Source organism: Ambystoma mexicanum, chromosome 4p (genome assembly GCF_040938575.1).
Source record: "Ambystoma mexicanum isolate Mex_15411 chromosome 4p, UKY_AmexF1_1, whole genome shotgun sequence".
NCBI classification, from domain to species: domain Eukaryota; kingdom Metazoa; phylum Chordata; class Amphibia; order Caudata; family Ambystomatidae; genus Ambystoma; species Ambystoma mexicanum.
The window spans coordinates 596553710-596577255 of NC_090927.1; the positions used below are offsets into that span (position 1 = coordinate 596553710).

At 41.8% G+C, this 23546-nt stretch overlaps 1 protein-coding gene across 2 annotated transcripts in view; it reads left to right on the forward strand.

The window, feature by feature from the left end:
* HCRTR2 (hypocretin receptor 2) overlaps positions 1 to 23546 on the forward strand; it is a 705534-nt gene that overhangs the window by 674248 nt on the left and 7740 nt on the right. The window contains exon 7 of one of the 2 annotated variants that reach the window (XM_069606143.1): positions 22669 to 23017. The exons of the other annotated variant lie outside the window; for it this stretch is intronic. Within the exon in view, the coding sequence (XP_069462244.1) occupies positions 22669 to 22751 (83 nt within the window). The 3' untranslated portion in view covers positions 22752 to 23017. Of the gene's footprint in view, positions 1 to 22668; positions 23018 to 23546 lie in introns of those variants that run through there. 2 annotated transcript variants of the gene reach the window in all.

A 23546-nucleotide genomic window follows, 5' to 3' on the forward strand; every position in this document is an offset into this window, starting at 1 on the left:
TGTCGGAGGCTATTGCCACTAATTCTCTGCAAACCTCAGGGAAGGCGAATCCCGCAAATGCTGCCAGCACAGAGCTGTCTGGCTCTAATCCAGCTCTCTGGCAATATGGAACGCCTTTTACAGGCAACCTTCACTAAGTTCTTGGAGGCCTCCATTACCCCCCAAATGGCTTCTAGTTCAAACACAGACAATGGAGCGTGCAAAAGGTCTAATCAAATTCCACCATCAGCCAAACAAAAACCATCTGCTGCCCGTTTTAAACGGCCGGCGATCCATGCCTTGACTCTTAGCTGTCAGCCGCTACCTGCCAAACAGTATAACTTAAATCGGGCGTCTGTACTCTCGATCTTTCGTGAAATCCCAGACCTTGATGACAGAGGAACCATAGATATCGAACTTGTTGAATTCACAGACCCCTCTAATCAATCTACGGTAATTCTGTGGATCAACTCAAGGGTGGTGGTCAATGCCATTTGGGCTGCGAAATCCCAAATTAATGATCTTGGTTTCAATCTGTTTCCAACCCCAGACGGACCTCATAGTTCTACTATGCGGGTTGGGCCACTTCTAAGCCACCAAAGAAGTAGACCACAGGATCGATCAGTACAATCTTGTAGCTGTCAATGCCAGAACAATCAAAGTTAGCATTCAACTCTTGCGCCATCTATTCTCTCTTTTATCAGTTGGAACTCGAGAGGGAATCGACATCTAATCAATAATCATACGCATCATGTGCTGAATTACGATGTGATTCTGCTTCAAGAATCTTGGCTGACTAGCGTCCCGTCCTGGAACAACTATGACGTCTGTTTAGCGCCTGCAGTAAAACATCGTGTAGGGCGCCCAACTTCTGGTTAACTAACCGCTGTCAAACAATCCTCTGGTCTGAAAATAACCCCGTGGTTTTGTCCGAATGAGTATATACAAATGTCCAGAATGAAGGGAGAGGGCTTTGCATACGCCGTTATTAACATATATTGGAATCCTGCGGGCATTTCTGATGATAGTTTCATTGAGTCACTGACACATGCTTTTGATCTAATCATGTTGGATGGGCTTGTTGACATGATCTATTTAGCAGGGGATTTAAATCTACATTGTCTGGGGCCCTCCTCCAAATCTGAACAAAAACGCCTTGACATGTGGATAATGTTTATTAAATCACATAATCTATACATGCTAAACGGGGCCTTTTCTCAAGATATCCCTCCAAAACCCACATGGCATCGGGCATGTAGTTCCGGGATTATTGATTTTACCTATGTCAATGCGCAAATGTTAAATACGGTCCTAGATTTTCGTGTAATTGAATCAAACTCAAGTGATCACAATATTCTGCACACAACTTGTTGCTCTAATAAAACAGTCACCAAGTCACAATCGATCTATCTCAAAGGGACTTATGATGTGAATCCGGCAAGAAATCGTCTAGTGTGGACGGAACACTCCTTAAAAGCTTTCAGATCGTGTTATCAAGCCCAACTATCTAGTAGTGTTGTGAGCGATTATTTGTCTGATGGTGTCTATTATGATTTAATGCAGCTCTTTCAACCATGTTCTATCATGCATAAACAAAAACAAACACCGCACTTGCACATACCCAATCATGAGATTAGAATCAAAAAATCCATAGTTCGGGCTGAGAAAAGGAAGGCTTGCAAACTGTCTCCTGAATTACGTCAGGCTGCTCTCTCGCGGATACAAACGTCCTATAGAAATTGGACAAGAGGTATGAAAGCCAAACTGTATCAAAATGATGGGGAAAATATGTTATTATCCATGGCATCTAAAATTTTGTCTCGATCGTGGCAGATTATAAATCAAATAACATCTGGCCATCAGGTCGCCATTCAGACAAATGATGTCTCAGAGGATGCGTGGGTATGTTATTACTCTGACTTATTTGCTAGCTCTCAAGGAGTCTTAACTGCTTCAATGACAAAGTTTGACACTGCGTTCAATCTATGCTTTACCAAAGAAGACATTGTGCATTTAATTAAACGAGCCAGTAATTCCAGGGCTCCTGGCCCAGATGGCCTAACTAATATGCATCTAAAGCAATTCCCTGATATCTGGGCTGATATATTATTTTCTATGTTTGAAGCTGTTAATATCTCCCAAAAAATTCCCATGTCCTGGAGGCAATCAATTCTCATCCCAATCTATAAAAAGGGTGATCGTGCATGTCCGGCAAGCTACAGACCCATCTCATTATTGGATGTTTCAGGAAAGATTTTTTGTCGACTCCTTTTACGAGAACTAAATGAGTGGACAGAAAATCATTTAAGACGGGACCCTCTTCAATCGGGTTTTATCAGTGGTTTGGGGACAATCCCCAATATCATTACCATCAACATGCTGAAATCCCAATATGCAACCAGGAAACAAAATCTATATTTTGCATTCATAGATTTCCGGTCAGCTTTTGATTCTATAGATCGGAATCTCCTTTTCAATAAATTAAAAGCTTTTGGCTGCCCCAGTTCTATTATGGCCCTAATCATACATCTTCACACGAACACTACCATGCGAGTCCGACTTACACGTGAAGGCCTACTATCTGCACCTTTTCCAATGTCTGTAGGGCTTAAGCAGGGATGCATCTTAGCCTCCACGTTGTTTAATCTTTTCATCTCTGATTTGGGCCTATCTTTTCTTGGCATTAGCGCCGACGCTCCGGAGTGGGTGGCCAACGCATCCCGTGGATGCTATATGCAGACGACCTGGTTTTGGTCTCTCAGACTCCGAAGGGTTTGCAAAATTTGCTGACTGCCCTTTCACACTATGCGGAGTCAAACCATTTTACAATCAATCTGGCCAAATCTCAAATTATGGTCTGTAGGCCCCATGGAAGATCAAAAATGTATAAGGGGTCGTGGTCCTTGCAACATCAATTCATGGAAATTGTTGCAGAATACAAGTATTTGGGTGTAGTTATCAAAAACACTGTCACTGATCACGCATCTACACATATCCTGGACTCAAAATTGTTGAGTCTGATATCGCAAGCCAAAATTCTTGTATACAGATACGGGAAATTCACGCTGAAGCAAATCATGATGTTTTATGAACAAAAGGTGGTTCCAATTCTGCTCTATGGCGCTGAATCGAAATTATACGCTAATGACAACTCATGGGACAGACTTGAGGCTGCTTTCTGGAAGAGGGTGTTGCGACTCCCAAATTGTGTACCCCTGCCCATATTAAGATTTGAATTGGGTTTGAATTCTCTGCATAGCAGAGTGAAATGAAGAATGTGCGCCTTCTTTCGGAAAAGCCTGCTTGGAATCACCAATAATAACATCTTGAGTACAGTAGCTCGTCAGTTATCTGGGTCTTTTGCGCCTTTTCCTAAGAAATGGCGGAAACTTGTATTAAACACATTAGTCAGGGCAAACATCTCCTTACAATTCCTTATTGAAAATCCGATTTGTGCAAAGAAAAAATTCTTATATTGGGATTGGATCACAAATTATGAGTTGTGTACAAAATACAAAGACTTCGATCCTAACCTATTTGGGTCTAAACGCTTAGGACAAGCGGCTTGCTACCTCCTGAAATGTCCATGGGCAAACATTCGTAATAAACTACTACGAATGAGGTTGAACCTGTGGTTGACGAGGGAGGTTTTAGTCAAGCGCAAAATTATTCATGCAGATCTTAACTTTTGTCGTTTTTGTAAAAATCGACGCATAAAGGAAACCCTCCAACACTTAATTGTGTCATGTCCATACCTGAATACTATTCGTGAGAAACATTGTAAAAATCTCTTGAGTTTGTACATGGAGAAGGACGAAAATGAAATTTGGAGTATTTTATTTAAGAGCACCAGATTCTCAGTTATGAAGGCCATTATTCATTTTCTAGAAAATATTCTATCTGATGAGATATTGTTATAAGTACGTTGAAATGATACTGTATTAAGATAAATGTCTCCAAATCTAGAATTGAGTAAGTAACAATTGGTCGCTTCTCTTAAATGCTGACTATGCTAGCTATTCCTATTGGTCTTAATGCAAGCAGACACTTCACTGCTCCATATGTCATTTTATCATTGTGACTTATATGCTTAAAGTTGTAATTCTTTTCCTTATGTATTCTCTTTGAACTTACATATGAGATTGTGATGATATATAATAACTGTTGATTTTGAAAAGTTGATGTAATCAGCTATATCAAAAAAAAAAAAAAAAAAAAAAAAAAGGTTATCTCTCAGGTGCGAAAGCGTCTTAGAAATCTCCCTACAGAAATGTGTATTGCATATGAGAACGTTAGGAATCCATCACAATTGTTTGCAAGCCTTTAGACACCTATTCTGTAAATAATATAGCAGCTGCAAAAGCGCCCTGTTGCCTAAGGGTTTGTGTGCACTTTACAAATGAAATAAATAATGTATTTGACAGACACGTGTTCTTAAACCGCTTAACTGCTGAGCTATTATGCACGTCTATGCAAATGGGACACACATACTGGTCCTCAGCACTTCAGAGGAAACAAGCAGGAAGCGATCGTCAAACAATGAGGCCTTTGATGAAGCTCGGCCAAAATGGAGTGTCTTGTAAACATTTGACAGCGCCCCATTACCCAACTGCATGATGAACGGTCTGAAATTGTGCTCCATTTTTAGGTTGGGCTATTAGGTGGTATACCTACAAGTGAAACCATTGTATTAGAGTACAGATAGGGAGAACTGGCATATGAGGAGGTACACACTGCTTGTAGGTGTTGTTTGGTTATTTGCCCACCCATTAACTGCCCAGTGCCCATATCCATTCTAATCCCTAAAGCCATTCCCACCCAGTTCCTTCCCCAGCTGCCCAAAAACATCACCTCATTGGAACTCTTTGAGCTTGCTTTAATGGAGCCTCACCATCAAACTTTGCACTTGACGTGCCTGCCAGTTCTTCTTAGAGTTAATTACTTAATTGGCGCTGTAGGCGTGCTACTGGTGTAATAAAAATGTGTTAACCAGCTTTGCCTTCAGCCACTTGATTTATAAGCACTATGTTAAAAAAGTCATGACAAAGCTAACAGTTTGGGCATTTGCCAGACACTACTACTAGATGCCCTGCCCAGGTATTTGCACCATTTTCACCTGCTACCATCTATAGCCAGGTAATACCACTACGCCAGTGCCTGGCAATTGCCTTTCCCATGCCTACACAAAAGCACACACTGCTGGCGTTGCCAATGATTTTTACCCATGGGGTAATGCTGACCTGGCTCTCTGTGACAATGCTAATGCTAATATGTAAATAGATGGGCCCATATGGAAACTGAGTGCAAAGCAGAAAGAAGATGTTACACAAGCTACCAGTCAGCAGGGGGCAACACTGGAACACTTGTGGCAGCTAAAATAATTGTAGGTAATTCGTAGGCATATATTTCATTGGGTGGCTTATGGAGCTACCAATCAAATGCCCAGATGCTGTAGTTTCTGTATAACTTCCACCTTTAACTTCTGCGTAACAGCGGGACCTTTGTCAGCAGGTGAAGTATGCATGGTGCCTGTCTTGCTTTTTATGTGCTAGGCGGCACTACGGGTGTTAAGGCAGAAGATAAGAGGGCTATCCTGAGCATAACCTCCACTTCAATATGAATAGGAAACCTACATAGAAAAGACATGTAGTGGCCAGTGGCCATATCCTACGCCATAGCAGGGGATGTCGAGGCAGGGAAGGGGTCTGCCCAGGATCACACACCTTGGCTCAAATAGTTGGATTTCAAGGTCTACAGTTATAATGTCTTGTAGAGGTTTACTTAAAAAAAAAAAACACATTTCTAATTAAAGCCACATGACAGCATGTAATTCATTATAGCAACATCTTAAGCCAAAAGAATATCGTTGTTGTTGTAATGTTAAACTATAACTCCCAGATTGCAAAGTAATGCCAACCACAGTACTTTCAGTGATTTAAAACATGTAATAAAATAAGTTGTGAAATAAACAAAGATAGATATGTGTGCTCCTTCCACATCCATCCCACTACTAGCCTGTGCCAGCAGTTTCTGCAGCGCCAAACATGTGACATGGAGCAGCAGCAGCAATGTGATGGGCTGGTGGTGGGCCGATCTAGGTCTAGCACTGAACCGGCCCGGGCCGCGGCGCCCGCATTGCGGGCAGCACCTGCTGGTCCCAACCCCGGCATTAGGGGGCCAAGATTTTTTTGGGCCCTGGCACTTTTTTTTTAAATACAAATTAAGCACTGGTGCTATCTTTAAAAAGCCAGTGCTAAACACATGGAAACTGGACTGTCTGAGTTATCAGCATCAAATTGGGTTCCCATCCAACTGAAAAACAAAGATAAATACCTCAGCTCTAACACGTGTAATGCAAACATAACAGCAACCTATGTCAAGCGGTTTGTTCTGAGAAACAATAGTAAGTAAGCTCAAACTATGGGCAAAAAGTGCTGAATTAGGCAAAGAATTGCCAAATCAAAGATACCGCAAGCAACAATTGCTGCCGATACATTATGTTATAAACGCAAAACAGACCCTGCCTGTGATTAATTCCTATCTGGCAAGGGTTTAGAAGCCCTTGCTGTTTTGATTTTTTTAGGGATAAAATGATGTGTGTAATTCCATCTCTGAAAGGATATTCTGCTGATCAAAATCCCGTTTCATAAAAGCCATGTCAAAAGCAGAGTGCACACCTCTGCACTGCTGCATCAGCAGCCAGATTTCAGCACCTACCCTACAGTGACACAGAGCAGATTCAGGTCACTGGTGCCCTCTTGACAGCTGAAGTGACATACAAAATCACTGCAACCCAGGGGTAGCATTAAAGATATGCATTGCTGTTCAAAAATAATATTATTATGCATAGCCCATGCTGGTGGCACAGTCAACTCTAAATATAAGACATGCCTGAGTTAGGGCATGGTGCATGGCACTTCTCATAATCATTGCAGCCACATCCAATTTTATATCACCATGTGACAAGTGATAGGACAGGAACCTGAATGGCCATACCTCTTCTCTGATCTCTTTGTGATGGTATGTAACACCCTCCTCCAGAGAACGCCACTCAACATGAGGCTATCCTGGAACCTTGAATCAAAGGCACACCCTCCTTCAAAAGGAGTAGCCTCAAACCATGGTGCTACATGCCAAAGAGGCCTTTGATCCTACTGAGAAGAAAGGGTGAGGTTATTGTGGACATGGAGTGCTCTGTACAATTGGGGGGAAGGTTCTGCTATACAGTTCCTCTCTTCCTCTTTCTCTCCTTCATGTCTCTGCCACTTTCTCTAGCACAAAGCACTTTTGATGTGATTTCAGAAGGGTAAAGTCCACTTCTTTCAAGAACAGGGATTTGACCGATAAATCAGGCTAGCTTCATTCCAATCACCTAGAGGTGTTTTACTTTAAAAAAGGAGCCTACCACCACTTTTTTGATTCATCTTTTGGACTTCAACCCTTAAAGATTCTGTTGGACCTTGCTGGGAGAGGAGCCCATTCCTCCATTTTTCTCGTTCGTTATTATTGTACACAGTCTGTTTAATTAGAGTATATATATTTTATAGTATCTTGATAGGACATGACTTTATTTTGGACTGTTATACTTCACTGGTTTGCTGCTGAAACACAATCGCACTCTTCTTGACAGGAAAGTCTTCCCTCGGCCCACGTTACCACAAACGGTGATGGAGGCATGTCTCGTAACTATTCTGTTTTCCTTTATGATTGTGTTGGCTCTTGGTTTGTAGACGTGTGAGGGCTGAGAAGACACTTTAGTCTCTTCTCATCCTTGTGCTCCTAGGGGGCAGAAGTCAACTTTTCATACTGCCCCCAATGTTAAATGATGTGTGCCCCAAAATCAGTGTCATGCTGTGTCGAAGGGGTAAATATATCAAAAAATTGACCAAACTGACTGGCAGGTCTTCATATTTAAGACAGCATCATTATGGTACAAAATGACCAAAACAATGAGTTGTTTGGCATATTATTCAATGCCCAAAAAGGACAAGCCTTTACAGACAGATGTCCATGGTGCTCCAACAAGCCTGAGCTCAATACAAAGTGACAACCCACAACGGCATGGGGATCAGGGTTCAAGAACGGCAATACAACAAGCTTCCTCACATATTCTTTTGTTAAAACAACAATTTAAATATCATTTAAACATTGACCTTGAACAGATGGTATCACTTTATGCATTATACTGATCCAACCACAATTGTTAAATGTTTTCACATACATTCACAACACCGAACAATACCACTTACGATAATTAATGGGTGTTGAGAATTGCAATTATACCATTTGTAAAAAGTAATCGGTTTAGAAAAAAGGATGCACTGATATAGACATTTGTAACAGAATTTGACAAATCATTAGAAAGTATATGAGAATATTGTGGTTGCTCTCATCTGTTTAAGGTCAGACTTTAAATAGCATTTTAATTGTTGTTTGTATCTAGGGAGTCCTGGAGAGACAAACATACCAGGGACATTATTACTCAACTGAACCCTAGATCAAGCAACTAAGAAGACTCATAGGAAGTTAAGTAAAAACAAACCTACATGGCAGTGTGCACACATGTTTAGGGAATGTGGTCGCCATCAAATGTATGGGATACGTACTGTATGGAGCAGGGATGTGGAGATCATGGTATTTCAGAAATGGTCTGAACAGCAAGCATAATCTGGGAAATGAATCTCGATTTCCCAGTATGGAAGTTAAGCTTTACCCAGGTGCAGGTGCAGTGGAATGGATGACCTTCAGGTATGTAAATATATTATGAGGACAGCATAGCAAAAAGAATGTGCAAGGATATAATGGTAACCACTTTTGGACCGGCTCATGTGCTTGCACATTGGCATGCATGATGATACATGACACTTAAAGAAAAGGAGTCTTCAGAAAAAGCTACACTTGAGTGTCTTGAGTCAATGGAGGCATTGGAATAGGTTGTGGGAGATTATTTGAGATGACAATTATTCATTATGATAATTTTGCCAATAAGAATGCATTCTACATGAGTCTGACTAGAACACAATTATGCACTTTTGTTCAATGATGTTGGCCTTTAAATAGCATTGAGACAATGTTTCAAATCTTCTGACACTTTCCCAAAGTGAGTACACCTTATTGCTTTTATCTCACCTGCATAGTGGAAAACCTCCCTTACTGCTTCTAGATTTCTCACAGTATGAAGAAAGGCCCTCAATTAGAATATCATCCCTGCAGCGCAGAGTTATTTCTTCAATGTCTCACACTGCAGAGCCACTCCATTCAGTGTTCCATTTTTCCCATAGCAAAGAGTCACTTATTCATTGTTCCTGGCTTTCCTATATGGTCATACTACTCCCTTTCTTTTTCTGTCTTTGTCACAAAATATAGAATCTCTCTGAGTTCTCCTGTGTATTTCACACTGTGGAGCCTTCAACACAGCTGTTCTGGCTTTCCCAAGTGCAGGGTGAAGCCATTCTCTAATTCTTTACAGATTTCCCACTGTATGTAGCCACTTCTTTAATATCTATAGCTCCACAACACGCAGGTTATTTCTCTCAATTTATCAGGCTGTCCTATTGTGCGGAGCAACTCCCTCAACTAGTCTAGATATATCAAAACATGGAACCAGTCTATATATTTGGTAAGCTCTTCCACGGAGTAGAGCCATGCCCTCAATTGCTTTAGCTCTTTGACAGTTCAGAGCCACTCCCTCCATTTCTCAAATTCTCTCATTGCATAGTACAGACAATTACTACCTCATAAAAATCACCTATATTCCCTTTTCCTTGTGCCATCAGAGCCATCACAGCCACCTAAAATAGTGAAAGATAATTCTGGAGTGCTCGCCTCTCTATGACATGTTCTATGGATGTGTGCTCCAGCTAAAACAAACTCACAGACCAAAGAGAATCATGTCAATGCGTTTCTGTATTCTGCATTATCCAGTTCTGACGGTTCTCCCCGAATGGACACCCAGAAGCTCCTCTTAAAGAGTACCGGGGAGACAAAGCATCCCAGCTTTGGTACTATAGCTACTGGCAGTGGCTGTGCATGGGTAAGCTTAGAGTGCAAGTTGGTTTGCCTGTGACAATGGAACGCCCCAAAACATTACATAAATCCATCATCCTGGGGCATGTTATCAGAAACCTAATTATTACCACTGGGTGATGTTCTGGGGACATGGTCAGTTGTACGGGATATATATATTGCCTATGAATCAATGTTTTACTACTGAATGGGATTGCATGTTGCCAACATATCTAATGCTTAAACCTTTACTCAATTAACACAACTTGCGAATTCTGGAAGACGGAACGAAGCACAGTGTACTCCTCATCTTGGAAGGCCTTCCACTCAGATATATCAAAATATCAGATATATCAAAATACTGTCACACCATCAACATATGCGTGCTGGCAGCAAAGCTTTCACCATTGCCTGACTATTCTGGAATGTGATTCTGTTCCTTCTTTGCCCCCTCTGTAATACCAAGCTGAGCCTCATCCATGTCCTCCTATTGGACCACTGGCTGTGGAGGCACAACCTTATGGTCCTCCCTCTGAATATGATTCTCCTCGTAAACGTCCCATTCCTGAGTTTCCTCCTCAGCTATTTTACTACTCAAATGTGTTCCCACAGGTCTCCATTGTCAATTATGTCTCCTGTTCTTCCAGTAAACAGTTGCTTGTCTTTCATGTACTCTGGTGCAAGGCGACTCCCCATTACCTCAACCAGGCACTCATCTAGCAGCCCCTGTTGTTTGTAGGCTATCCCATCCATTCATGTACTGACCCCACAAAAGAAACGTTACCACCCTCACCTATAGCACCGGTGCCTCTTTATCATCTGCTGGTACTTCCATGTCCTTCTAATCCCTCCAAAATGATGTGTCGGGCTCAAGCCCTAGTCACAACACATGCAGTATTGGTGTTGTGGAACTGACAGTAGCTACAATCTAATATGCTTCACCCACTATATAAACCACTACTTTCTGTATTTCATTTTACATTGCCAATGACCAAAATATATTCCAGAGCACCAGCTTCCTGCTCCTTGCCATTGCTTTGTGAATCCCCAGCTTACACAAAAAATAAAATGTAAACATGAAAGAAACTATTAACAACAGAAAATAAAATAACAGATAAGTGTGTCAAAAAGTGTGCCCAAAATAAAGAAACAGTCCACCTACTTGATTGATAAGGGTAAAAGAGTAAACGTGAAATTAAGGATAAAGAATTGGTCAAAACAAGTGTCAATGTGAAAACAGGTTTTTGTAAATGGAAACACATGCGAAAGAGAAGATAGCACACACTCCGATCTAGTTAGGACACCTATGCATTGGGGTCACAACAGTAGCAAAGGCATCAACAGGTTTTAAAAATAAAGCTAATCACCTGTATTTTAGGAGTCAGTTAAAAATTGTCTGTTTTCTCCGTATTTTCGTCCCCAGTGTTTCCGTCCTGTGATAATTAGGGCAACGAGGCGATTAGATCCACATGTAGAAATCATCACACTCTATCAGTATTGTTGTAAAATATTGCTGGTACTCTCACCAGAAACAGGGGACTGGGGAAAAGTCTGACCATCTAACATCTAAAAGGTTTGTACATGATATGATCAAAGTTCAAACAAAATTGATCTCTATTCCCAACTCATTCGGGAGACACTTCACACATGCACTAATACAGACATCACAATTAACATTGCTAGTCATTTAGACTAGCAATGGACACCGTGTTCAAGATAACGCAATGACATCATCACAGTGCAATGTGACCGTGATGATACCACGAATGTAAATAAAGTAACAATCACCATTTTGGAGCGTCCTTTACACGTGGAATGGCGTTCGTGGACCACACACTCTGGGCTGAAATTATCATGTCTCGGATGCAAGCAAAATCAGGTAGAGACTTGTGTTTATAATATTCATCCCCCCACATTGTATTAATCAATAGGCTATATAAAACAATATAGAGAGCTATCTACTATTTTTTCAGACAATCTCACCAGATAACTTATGAAGAGTCACCTAATGATTCTATTAGGTTTACTGTGAAGCCACAACGGATATTTGGTGAGCACAACATACATCTAAGAACAATTAGATATGAGTAATGTACAAAACTGCAATTTAATGGTATGCTCAAATAAAACATTGTTATACTGGGTTCCTTACATCTGGCCTGGTGGACAGATGTTTAGGGGAGCAATCTAGTTATAGTGAACAGGGTATCTAGGTGTGCTTAGCTAAACCAATCAAAGTGACATGGAGAGTGATCAAGATTGAGTCTCAGGAGTGGTGAGTGTGGTAACAATGAGTCCACACAATGAGCAATCAAGGATTACACATAGACAGGCAAGTACACAAATGTTCTATATATAATTGGCCAAAAGCACACCCTATTAAAAATTACTTTTAGCAGATAGTCATATCACACAATACTAAATCCAACAATGCAAATATACAATAAAAGTAGTCAGTGCCAAATAATCATTTCACCCACGCAATACCTGAAAGGGAAGGTAAGCAATTAGTGTTTGCACTGACAATCCACAGGAATAACAATCTTCACATAGAAAGTCCAATCATAAATTGTATGAGCCTTTATCCCGAATATTCACAAGGCTTTCCAAGAATCTTAGGAGCTGGGTAAAAAATGAGGGAGAGGGTCCTGTGGATGTGATGAATGGTCAGAAGAAGGCATAAACTGGTGAGTAGGACTGTTACTAGCCTTTAGAGTGCTATCAGCAACAAATATTGTCAAAGTCAAATAGTCGTAAAGCTATTTAAAAGTTAACAAACATTTTACGGTTGGATATAGGGATGCAGATAAGTACTGCTGTAACTTACCCCCACATAGTCTGGTTTTTCTCCGGATTTGGCAGGACTAAGGTAAGTTTTCCTGTCATTCGTTCTGTTTGAAGAAGCCTGGGAGCTGCATGTGCACAAAGAGTTCCGGTCAGGTCCAAGAGCTGGTGCAATCTGTGCCTGTGGATGAATGCAGCACACACCAATGCAGGCCTCCTCTAGGCACTCGACCAGACACAGCAATGCTGATTTCACAAATGGTCACTGAGGCACAGTGACTGCAGGGGACACAGATGCTGCAGTTGTAGTGGGTCCTCTATTTCAGGTCCTGTCAATGCTAGGATGCTGAAGCTTTGCAGGATGGACTCTTGCAGAACAAGCTGACGACCCCTTGTGTTTCAAACCCAAGACACAGAACAATGGCTCTTCTACCACTATAGCTCAAATTACAGTTGGCACAGAACACTTGGGAAAGACTCCAAGTCGATATGCACCAAGAAGAGATCGAGATTGGTTGTTCCCACTACTGCTTCGGTTTGAAGCACCAATTAAGTACGATCACTAGCCAGACAAGGCTCCACTGGGACTGCAGCAAAGGTTGGTCACCAGGACTTCTCGGGACTGGTGCACGGGACTTCCAAAATCTTCAAGGCTAAGCAGGATACTTGGCTAATCACAGGATCTCTGGGGTAGTGCTGCAGGACTCCTCTTCTTATGGAAAAACTCAGGTCAGCACAAAAGCTCAGCCCAACCAATGAAGATCTGCCCCTCACAAACACCCCAGCAGTGGTCCAATCATGCATGCATTTAAGACATACTGAAACCAGTTTGTGTATTGACACCAGCCAGTCACAACCCACTTTCTAGCTTCCAAACACATACGACATGCATTAGATTGTCAAAAGCAAGGCTTTCCTTGGAAAATGCATGACCATAGCATTAATTCCCTGTCCTGAGGAGGGATGAAAAAGGCAAAAAGCCAAACTGGCTGAAGAAAAAATGAACAAAAATCTTGTGGAACGGCCTTGTTAGGACACTAACCACAGTTAGTAGCTAAATGTGGTAAATGCAATAAAGTTAAAAACAAATACATAAAATAAATAGTGTACCTGATGCCACCATCCTGTCATTAGGCACATTTAAAAGTAACCAAAAATCTTTTGAGAGTAGCCTAGGGTCATATAAAAGAAAGCCCAATGCACTGAATTGTTAAAAAATCGCCCAAACAGATAACAAAAATACAAGACTAAGGGAAACATAGTTTCCCACTACTGACAGTCTGAATGACTAGTATGTTTCCCCATAACATAGGAGCAAAAGGCAAGTGGAGTGAAGCTGAAGACATCACTTTACATCAAAAAGTCAGGACAAAGTGCAAAAACAAAAGCAACATGTTTAGGGGTCCATACAATATAGAGGAATAGTTGTTCCATGAAAATGGTTTCCTAACACTCAACCCTTCTCCCCTAGACTAACAGGGGGAACTAATCCACCCCTGGATTGCTCTCCTGTTCCAGTCGATTAGCCCTGTGTGACAACCCATGAGCATTGCAGTGTTAAGTACATGGCCTATGCTCAATGGTGTAGTTCAAGCCTTAAGGACCTTTGGATCACCTGAGCCACTTTGGGGTCTCTCCCTTAATGTCCATCAACCACTTTAAAGGCATAGAGTCAGTCAGTTTGTCCAGTGAAGTAATCCCCATGGAGGTAGAACCTCAACATCCTAAGGCTCCACACTATGGAAAACATGTCTTTTTCCATGGTAGCAAATTAGCAAGGGGGGTTTCCATGGTAGACCTCCTGGGTTGTCTGACCATAAACCTACAGCTGATTTAACAGATAGGTAGTTCCTCACCTTTGTCATTTAGCTGTGGTAGTCTTGCTCCTATCCCAGCTTCGGATCCATCTGCTTGCACTATAAAAGGTATCTTGTCGTCAGGTGCCCTGGGAACAGGCCATATCATCCAGATATGTACTGCAGAAGTCATCCATCCCATTCAGAACAAAGTTGAACCCCCTTCCTACTGTGGCAGGTGCAGTCTCTGACCCAGAAGGCATTACCTTCAGTAGATGCAGAAACTGCTGACTTTGCCTTGCCATTTACTAACAGGAATGTTTTGCAGCACCCTGCAGTGCGATAGTGTGTGCTTAAATACTGGGAAGTATTCAGCTGGTCTACTATTCTTTTTCTTCTTGGTAGGTAGTGAGCATCTGTCATGGTGACAGCATGCAGAGCTATAAAGAATTCACTCACCACACGATTCAAAGGTTTTCTGATCTCTATCTTATTGTCACATCTTAGGGTGTCTGAACATCCACAACACCTAATATTGGTAGGCCCAACAGTTTCAGTGACAGAATCATGCTCACAACAATCTGTAAAGCATGGAATTCTGGGAAACAAGGAGGAAATTGCCTCAGTACGGTGTCCACCTCACCTTGCTGTTGTGATGTCAGTTGATGGGACACCAGGCCACCCTCAATGAAGCCACCTGAAGAGCTTCTCTGGATCAGAACAGGGAGGAACACGCATTCCTCTAGGCCCCTTTCTGAAACCAGGAACAGGGCTACTATTTCATCACTTAGAATGAAATTGTGATGCTGGAAATGCCTAATAGAGGGACAGGATCTCCTGTCCTTATTCTCCCACTTCTTTGTATGTGTTTTCTCTATTTTCTGCCACTGAGGTGCAGCTCTTCATTCTTATCTTTGGTGAACATCATCATTGTGATACCCTTATGGCACCCATGGGTGGGGTACATCCTTGTATCACATATGTGTGTTTTTAGGCACCTGTGCGTTGCCCACAGAGTAGGGAATGGGCTGGTGGCAGATACATGCTGACTTGGCAGTGGCTCTGAGTGTCCTCCATGTTTGGGACACCCAGGCCCTGCCATAGGAATGAATGGATTCTTGTCAGGAGGCAACATGGCTCCTGTGCATCTTGGTTTCCATTGCCTTTTACCTTTTTCCCAATGTCCTGGGAAGCCCTGACTCTGTCCCTTCTCCCTGAATGGCTGTTGGTGGAAACACCATATATGGCTTTGGGGCTGCCTCCTGTCAGACTGACTGGAGCCTTTCTAGGTGTTGTGTGTTGTGGGTACACCCTAGCGGTGGGACTTGTGTGAATGTAGTCTGAAGTGTACTCGCATTCTCTGTTGTGGGTGTCTGGTTTCTGTGTGTGTGTGACACAATTAATGAGACAGCCCTGCCCGAAAAGTGACCTATGCACCTGTCACCACCAGAAGTTATTGAAGGGCCCCAGGGGTCATTTCTTCATCCAGCAAGCTTTTAAGGAAACCACAGCAAGTTTCTTCTTCCCAGGATGCACAGTGACAGCAGGGAACACCAATTATGCGGTCAAAGTCATCCTCTATATTGGTTCCTGTCAATGCTAAGATGCTTCCATTTTGCAGAAATGACTCTTGCAGGACAAGCCGACGACCCCCTTGAGTTCCAAGCCAAAACACAGAACAACAACTCTTTTTCCGAGGTAGCTCAAATTGGGGTGGATCATTCCATAGGTGGCCCAGGAAAACTTCAGAAGACTCCAAGTCAACAGGCACCAAGAAGAAGTCGGGAAAGGCTGTTCCCACCACTGCTATGGGTCGAAGCGCAGATGAAGGTCTTCTAAGATCACGAGCCAGACAGGGCTCCATCGGGACTGCAGCAAAAGTTGGTCACCGAGGGTTCTCAGGATTGGTCCATGGGTCTTCCAAGAATTCACAGCTGTGCAGTATACGTGGCTCCTCATAGGATCTCTGGGCAATAGCTACAAGACTCCTCTCCTTATGGAAAAACTCAGGTGAGCACAGAAACTCAACCCAACCAATGAAAATATGCACCTCACACAGACACACATCCCAGCAGTGGTGCAATCAGGACCAATGCTGGTGAAACTCTTGCATACATTCCAGGCATACTGAAACCAGTTAGTGTATTCGGACAGCCAGTCCCAACCAGTGGTCAAAGTGGGTGGGAGCGGTGCTTCTCCATTTCTTTCTTTTTAAGTTTTACGGTTTTATACTTTTATTTAAAAAGAGACCCTTCTGGAATGGCTTACTTTTAAAATAAAAGTTTAGGAAGAAGTTTAAACTTGCACTTCAGTGCACTGCACTGAACAATCCCTTAAACAGCAGATGTGTTTGGGAGTTTGGATTGCGCGTGGGAAGGGGTGTGGCAATGGGGTTTGTGGGAAGTGGGGGCAGGCCAGCAGGGAACATAATTCCACTATTTCTTTTCATACACTTCGATCACTGGTCCCAACCCACTTCCTGTCTTCCAAACACACATGGCATTTACTAGCCTGTGAAAAGCAAGGCTTTCCCAGGCAAATGCATTACCATGAAAGGAATTATCTGACCTGAGAAAGCAGGAAGGCAAAAACACAAAATGGCAAAAGAACAACTGAAAAACCTTGTGGCATGGACATTCTAGGACAAAAGCAATAGTTAGTAGCCAAATGCGGTAATCACAGTAAAGCTAAAACAAAATACTGTGAAAATAGTGAAAAAGTAACTGCTGCCCCCAGCTTGTCTTTAGGCACTTTTAAAATTAACCATAAATGTATTTGAGTGTAGTCTAGGGTCATACAAAAGAAACCCCATTGTACTGCATTGGAAGATGCATTGTGGAGTGTTAAAAAGTTACCCAAACAGAGAAAAATAAAAGGTACTAGATAAATAGATCTTTTTGTAAAGACCTTTTCACAAAAAGCAACAATTGGTGCAATGGGGGTGAAACCCTCCAGTTATATAAAAAAATAACCCTAATTTTGGAGCGTTTATAGAGAAAAAGACCTTTACAATGCTGGTTTTCCAATCAATAGAAAGTCGTTCATTGTAAATCGGTCTTTTTCTCTTGAGAGTTTTAAAATGTGTTCTTTTCACATAGAACCAAAAAGAAGACTAATGGAAACATATAAGTACTGACAGTCCGAAGGACTACTTAGTTTCCCAATAACATATCAGTAAAAGGCCAGTGGAGTGACGCTAAAGATTTCACTTCACTTTATAAAGTCAGGACAAAGTGCAAAAACAAAAGCAAAAATGTTGGTGGTCCATAAAATATGGAGCAAAAGTTGCTCCAAGAAGAGAAGTGTTTCTAACAAACATCAACACAAGAAAAAGAAATATAAGAGGACATAGGCTGAAGAACAAAGGAAATGTATCAACTGGTATTAAGCGTGATACGAAATATCTATACATTAATTATGAAATATATGAACACATAATCATTATATCATCATTACATTAAAAAAGAAAAAGATAATTCTAAATGTCCAATACTTATCCTGAGCTCAACAGGGATAAAATATTACCAATGTTTTTCCCTCGAAAAAATGCAGGAATGAGGCGGGATGTGTATTGTATTATCTGAACAAATATAGTACTTTCAATTACATGATACAAAATCAGAAAAATATGTTACAATTAAAAATCAAGCAATTCCTGTTTAAGTGACAAAACAAAGTAACAATTAAATTTGCCAGTCATTTTTCTCTAAGAAAATAAATTCATGGTAATGTTAATTGCTTGCAGCGGACCGCCAACATTAGCAATTACGTGCAGTGAGGTCGCCTGCATGCAATTTTAAATGTACACTTTCCTGGTCCACTCTGACTCGTGGACAAGATAGGTGAATTCACATTTAGGGCTTCATTACGACCCAGGCGGTAAATTACCGCCTGGGCCGTGACTTTACCACCATGGCGTAAACTCCGTTTACGCCATGGTGGTTGGCGGACTTACCGCCCCATTCCGACCTTGGCGGGGCGGTAAGTCCCCAATCCCCATTTACCCTTCCCCATTCCCATTTTTGCCCCATAGGGCATAATGGGAGTGGGGAAGGCGTTAATTACGCCACCGTAAATTACGGTGGCGTAATTAACTCCATGGTCCCTTAGCGCCATGGATTTTAACACCTGCTAAAAGCAGGTGTTAAGTCCGCCATGGCGCTAAGGGACCTCGTACTCAGACGGTAAGGGTCGGCGCTGTTTACGCCGCCGTAAAACCCTTACCGCCTGAGTCGTAATGAGGCCCTTAGTCTTCATTTTCCACACCTTCTCCTTGAAATGTAAACAATGCTTGCAAATATGATTTGCAGATCAATTTACTAATTGATTCCTCGGGAATCCTCCTTGTCTTGACCATTTGCAAAATGGGGTCAGACTCTCCAGGAATCCATTCATTGTACAATGAGGCACATTGATGAAACAGGTGATTAATGCACAGCAGAGATCTTGCTCCATGACCCTTCTCCATCTCATCATTGCTGGAAAATAAAGACGGGTGTTAAATGGAGGTGTTAAATGGAGATCTCAATTTAACACCCCACCTCATTTAAAATTAGGCTATGTTTTTATGTTTTAATAAAACCAAAAAATGCAATTTAAAGGTGCATCTGCAAGTTTTCTGCCATTTGCGAAAGAGCTTAATAAATTATGTAACTTGAATGTTCGTGATCTATATGGAAATGAATCACAGAAATGTTATTGCAAATCACATAAGAGATCACGTTATATTAAAGGATTATTGTGCTCAAAAATATTATTGTCCCGAGCGTTCGGGCATGTGGTTTGAAGCAAACTGTGATCGATCGTAAAAACATTTCCTTTGCACCTTACTTTAGTTTTCCTCACTTTTACATATGCGAAATCAGGCAGCAGGGCATGGCCATCTTGTGCTAATCTTATCCGTTGCCGCATCGCCCTAAGTTAAAATGCTCTCGCAGCAGTAATTCATATCTCCCGCTTCTGAAGCTGACATCACTAGATGCATACGCCCAATTCACAATGCGAATGCACATCTTGTGCCAACGTTCTCTGTGCGCCAGCTAATGACGTGTTTCCATGGAAATGGCAGGACGTCTCCTTCTGCAATAAGTATAAACAGACCGCTTCTCATCAGAAAATATCAGAGTTACTTTTTCAATCGTTTCACTGTCTTTTTTTGTATATCCTGTGAATTGTTTCTGCTCTGTTCAGCTATCTTCATTGCTCATAGCCTGTGCGAACTGATACTAGTACAAGCATTACTATTGATTATAATTTTGTTGTATATTGGCAACAATAATGCCCTACCAGTACGATCCAGGGTATTCCGAGGCAGAATTAGTTGAAAGAGAAAGATGCAGAAATGATGGTGCATCGGACGACAGCTGGAAATCTACTGTGTTCAGCAGCTTTACTTTTCAGTGGCTCTACTTTAGTAAGTTGTCCAGTTTCTGTCAATTTGTGTGACTTCAGTTCCTTGCTAAAATTCAGCACTACAAATATCAAAGAGAATCTTTATTCCCTGCTATTAGTAAGCCTGGAAAATTGAACAAATGTCCATTGAAAGGACATTCTCTGGCAAACAGTTCAGGCTAGCTGGTGATGGACAGTGTGACAGCCTGGGATTTTCAGCAAAGTACTGCACATACAACTTTCAGGACATGGAAACTAAAGAAATGGTGAGTTCGGAGGTTGTGCATGTGTCCCAATGTAAATCCTCAGTGGCCATGGAGAAACATGGTTTCATAAAATCCCTCAAACATCTTCAATCGAGGGGAATGCAAATAGACCTCATAGCCACTGACAGACATGTTTCAATAGCAAAGGCCATGCGAGAGCAGTTTCCAAACATTCACCATCAATTTGATGTATGGCAGGTTGCCAAATCAATCAGTAAACAAATCACAGCTGCAGGTAAAAAAGGGTTCTGAAAATATTTTACAGTGGTCCCACTCTTTCAGCAACCATTTTGGTGGAGCTCCAGAACTTGTGATGGGTCTGTGGAAATTCTATTAGAAAAATGGTGCTCATTGATGCACCACTGTTCCAACGTTCACTCATGGACATAAAACCAACATTTTCACCAATGTGCACATGGACCTTTAACGGAGGAACAGGAACACAAGACAAAGTGGTTGGTTCCATCTTCCCCTCCACTTGAGAAGATTGTGTTTGATAAAACTCTTTCAGAGACCTGAAGCGTCTCACAGAATTTTGTCACACCGGAGATTTGGAAGTGTTCCACAATATGTGTCTAAAGTACAGGCCCAAGAGGTTGCATTTAGGCATAGACGTTATGTAATCTCGAACATTACTAGCCATATTAGCGTATAATGAGAATCTTGGCAGAGAACAATCGAGAACTGCAGGAAACATTGGAATGCTTTGTTACACAATGGCCTTTGGAAAACAAAGCAAAAAATGGGTTGCCAAGCCGATATACCAGGAAATGGAATTCGATTTTGTGAAAGATCTCACTTTGACTGTGTTGGCCATGCATACTAATGGAATCGGTATGGATTTTGTTCCTAGGACACATATATTGCCATAAAACATTGCAAACGAGCCCTGTCCACCAAAAGCGAACTTTGTTGAACAGTTGACTTCCTGGTATAAATGATTAGCGGCGGTGTGTATGTTCCACAATGTTTGTACATTGTACATGACCAATGAAAATCTATTTAACTTGAATTTCAAAGCTATCAAAAGTATTAAGTATTAAGCGTCCAAATTGTCTTTTCAGATGTATCCTCTTTTGTCCATTATTTTTGCAAGAAGTGCCTGTTGGAGGATGCCATGCAGTGTAACTCTGTGTTTTTCCCCTTCCCTCTTTTGGCCAGCTCTTGTGGGTCCTTCACTGATCAGGACATGGGAGGGTCAGATGGATATCAGCATGAAAGCAACTGCGGGGTCTGCAGTTGCTTTAGCATGCACGCGTCTAAATAGAGAGAATAAATATGCGTCCCACTAGGGAATGAGACCTGAACTAAATAACAAACTTGGCATGCAAGAACTAATGACTCTAAGCAAAACATTGCAAGAAAGGGGGCTGTTGGTGTGAAATAGGTTAATTCTAACCAATATTTTTATGGGGGCATGTGTTAGGGGTCGTTCCTTTCGGATACCTTATCAGAAGGGCTGATCTTTGATTTGCGGCCTTTGGAGTCTTACAATTTCAAACACAGTGGGGATAGGTGTTAGTGTTACCAAAATATATGACCACTCTAGATTAGGAATACGGTAGGTAAATTGGAGGTGGTGCGGGGGTAGGGTCTGGTGTCCGATGTGTTCAAAGGGAATAGGGGGCATGGGTTCAGGGGACTGAGGCCTGGCAGGAAGGGGTTGGAGATGGCATGAATCGGTCAGTAGAGATGGATGGGACACTAAGGTTGGAAGGACACAAAATGGAGTACAAAGTAATCACATTAGCACACTAATATGAAACATGGGTGATGCAAATAGGTACAGGAGGGGTGGGGATGTCTCCCACCTTAGCTAATACATTATTTGCCCAATACGAGAATGGTGCAGGGGGCCGGAATATGCCACCTCTCCTCCAACATTTGTTAGTGCATAGGAAGTTCAGTGGAGATGGAAGGGCGCTTGGATTTAGGACTTGTCAGTGTCTCACGTTATCTGCAGAGCACATTCCTCCATGAAAACAGGGTGCACGCAGACGTGACATTGGGGAGGACTCTAACTGGAACTGTTTCCCTTAACAATTCAGTGCATATTGTGACGACACGCAAACACAACCTGTATGTATTTGTCTTTGTCCCAGGCACATGGGCAGTCCAGCACCGAAATGCATGGAGTGCACATCTGGGTTCCCCAATGTTTCACCAACGCCAAGTTTGTTGCTAGTATTCCGTTATAATGCTTTCTATATGTTGTACGAATTCTTCCAGCTGCTTCCGCATCCCATTGCAAGCTAAACCTACTCCATAGCACTAACCTTTCAAGCACATCGTAGACTCCAACTTTCGACAATGATTTCTCTGTGTTTACATTGTTTCTGGTTTGTGTTCATTATTCGAATAGACCCAGTGCAGAATTAAAGGGTAAATGGGTACATGTGAATAAAGAACGGCTACTGAAATATATTTTTGGTATGTTTTCTACACAGCTATATTCTTCCTTTCTACGAATGTCATTGTTTCCAGATACCGAGTGATAGTTTCTTCAACTGGCAGTGACAGATACAACTAAACGGATGTATTGTGATTACGCTGAGGTGGGACGATCGCCCGGGACCAATATGCCCTTTGGCGGTACTAGCGACAAGGAGCAACCTGGATTCGTTTACGGTGGTCTAGCAAGAAGCTGATGCCGAAGCCTTGCGATTCAAGGTGTGTCCAATGCGCTTCTTCTACCAAAAGCAACACTGTGTGCCTCATGATGAAGATTTGATGTTTGAACACAACAACATTTAAAATTTGGTTGAAAATGGAAATTGGCGGATGTTCTCAGAGCGTTTATTGTGAAATAAAAGCACATTATACATTTCAGAGTATTGGTGTTTCCTTTGAAAATAGTGTTTTCTATTCCGATTGGGCACAAGCTGTGCTGTGAGAGGATTTGTGTGTTGATATTGCGGGTTCTGCGCCAACTGACGTTTATATGTAGGGGATGACTAGGAGCATTTGGCTACACTGCACACTAACGTCATGAAAATAGGTTGAGAATATTGCTAGGAATAGTGATGTCAGCTTCAGGAACGAGGGATATGATTTAGTGCCGCAAGGGCAGTTCAACTTAGGGCGATGCAGCAACGGATAAGATTAGCACAAGATGGCCGCGCCCAGCTCATTGATTTCACATGTGTAAAAGTGAGGAAACTAAAGTAAGGTGCATAGAAAATACTTTTATGATCGATCACAGTTTGCTTAAAACCACATGCCTGAACACTCTGGACAATAATATTTTTGAGCACACTATTCCTTTAAGTAGCAGACTAACTTGTTGTTTATTAGGCATTAGAAATAAAAATTACACAAATGGAAA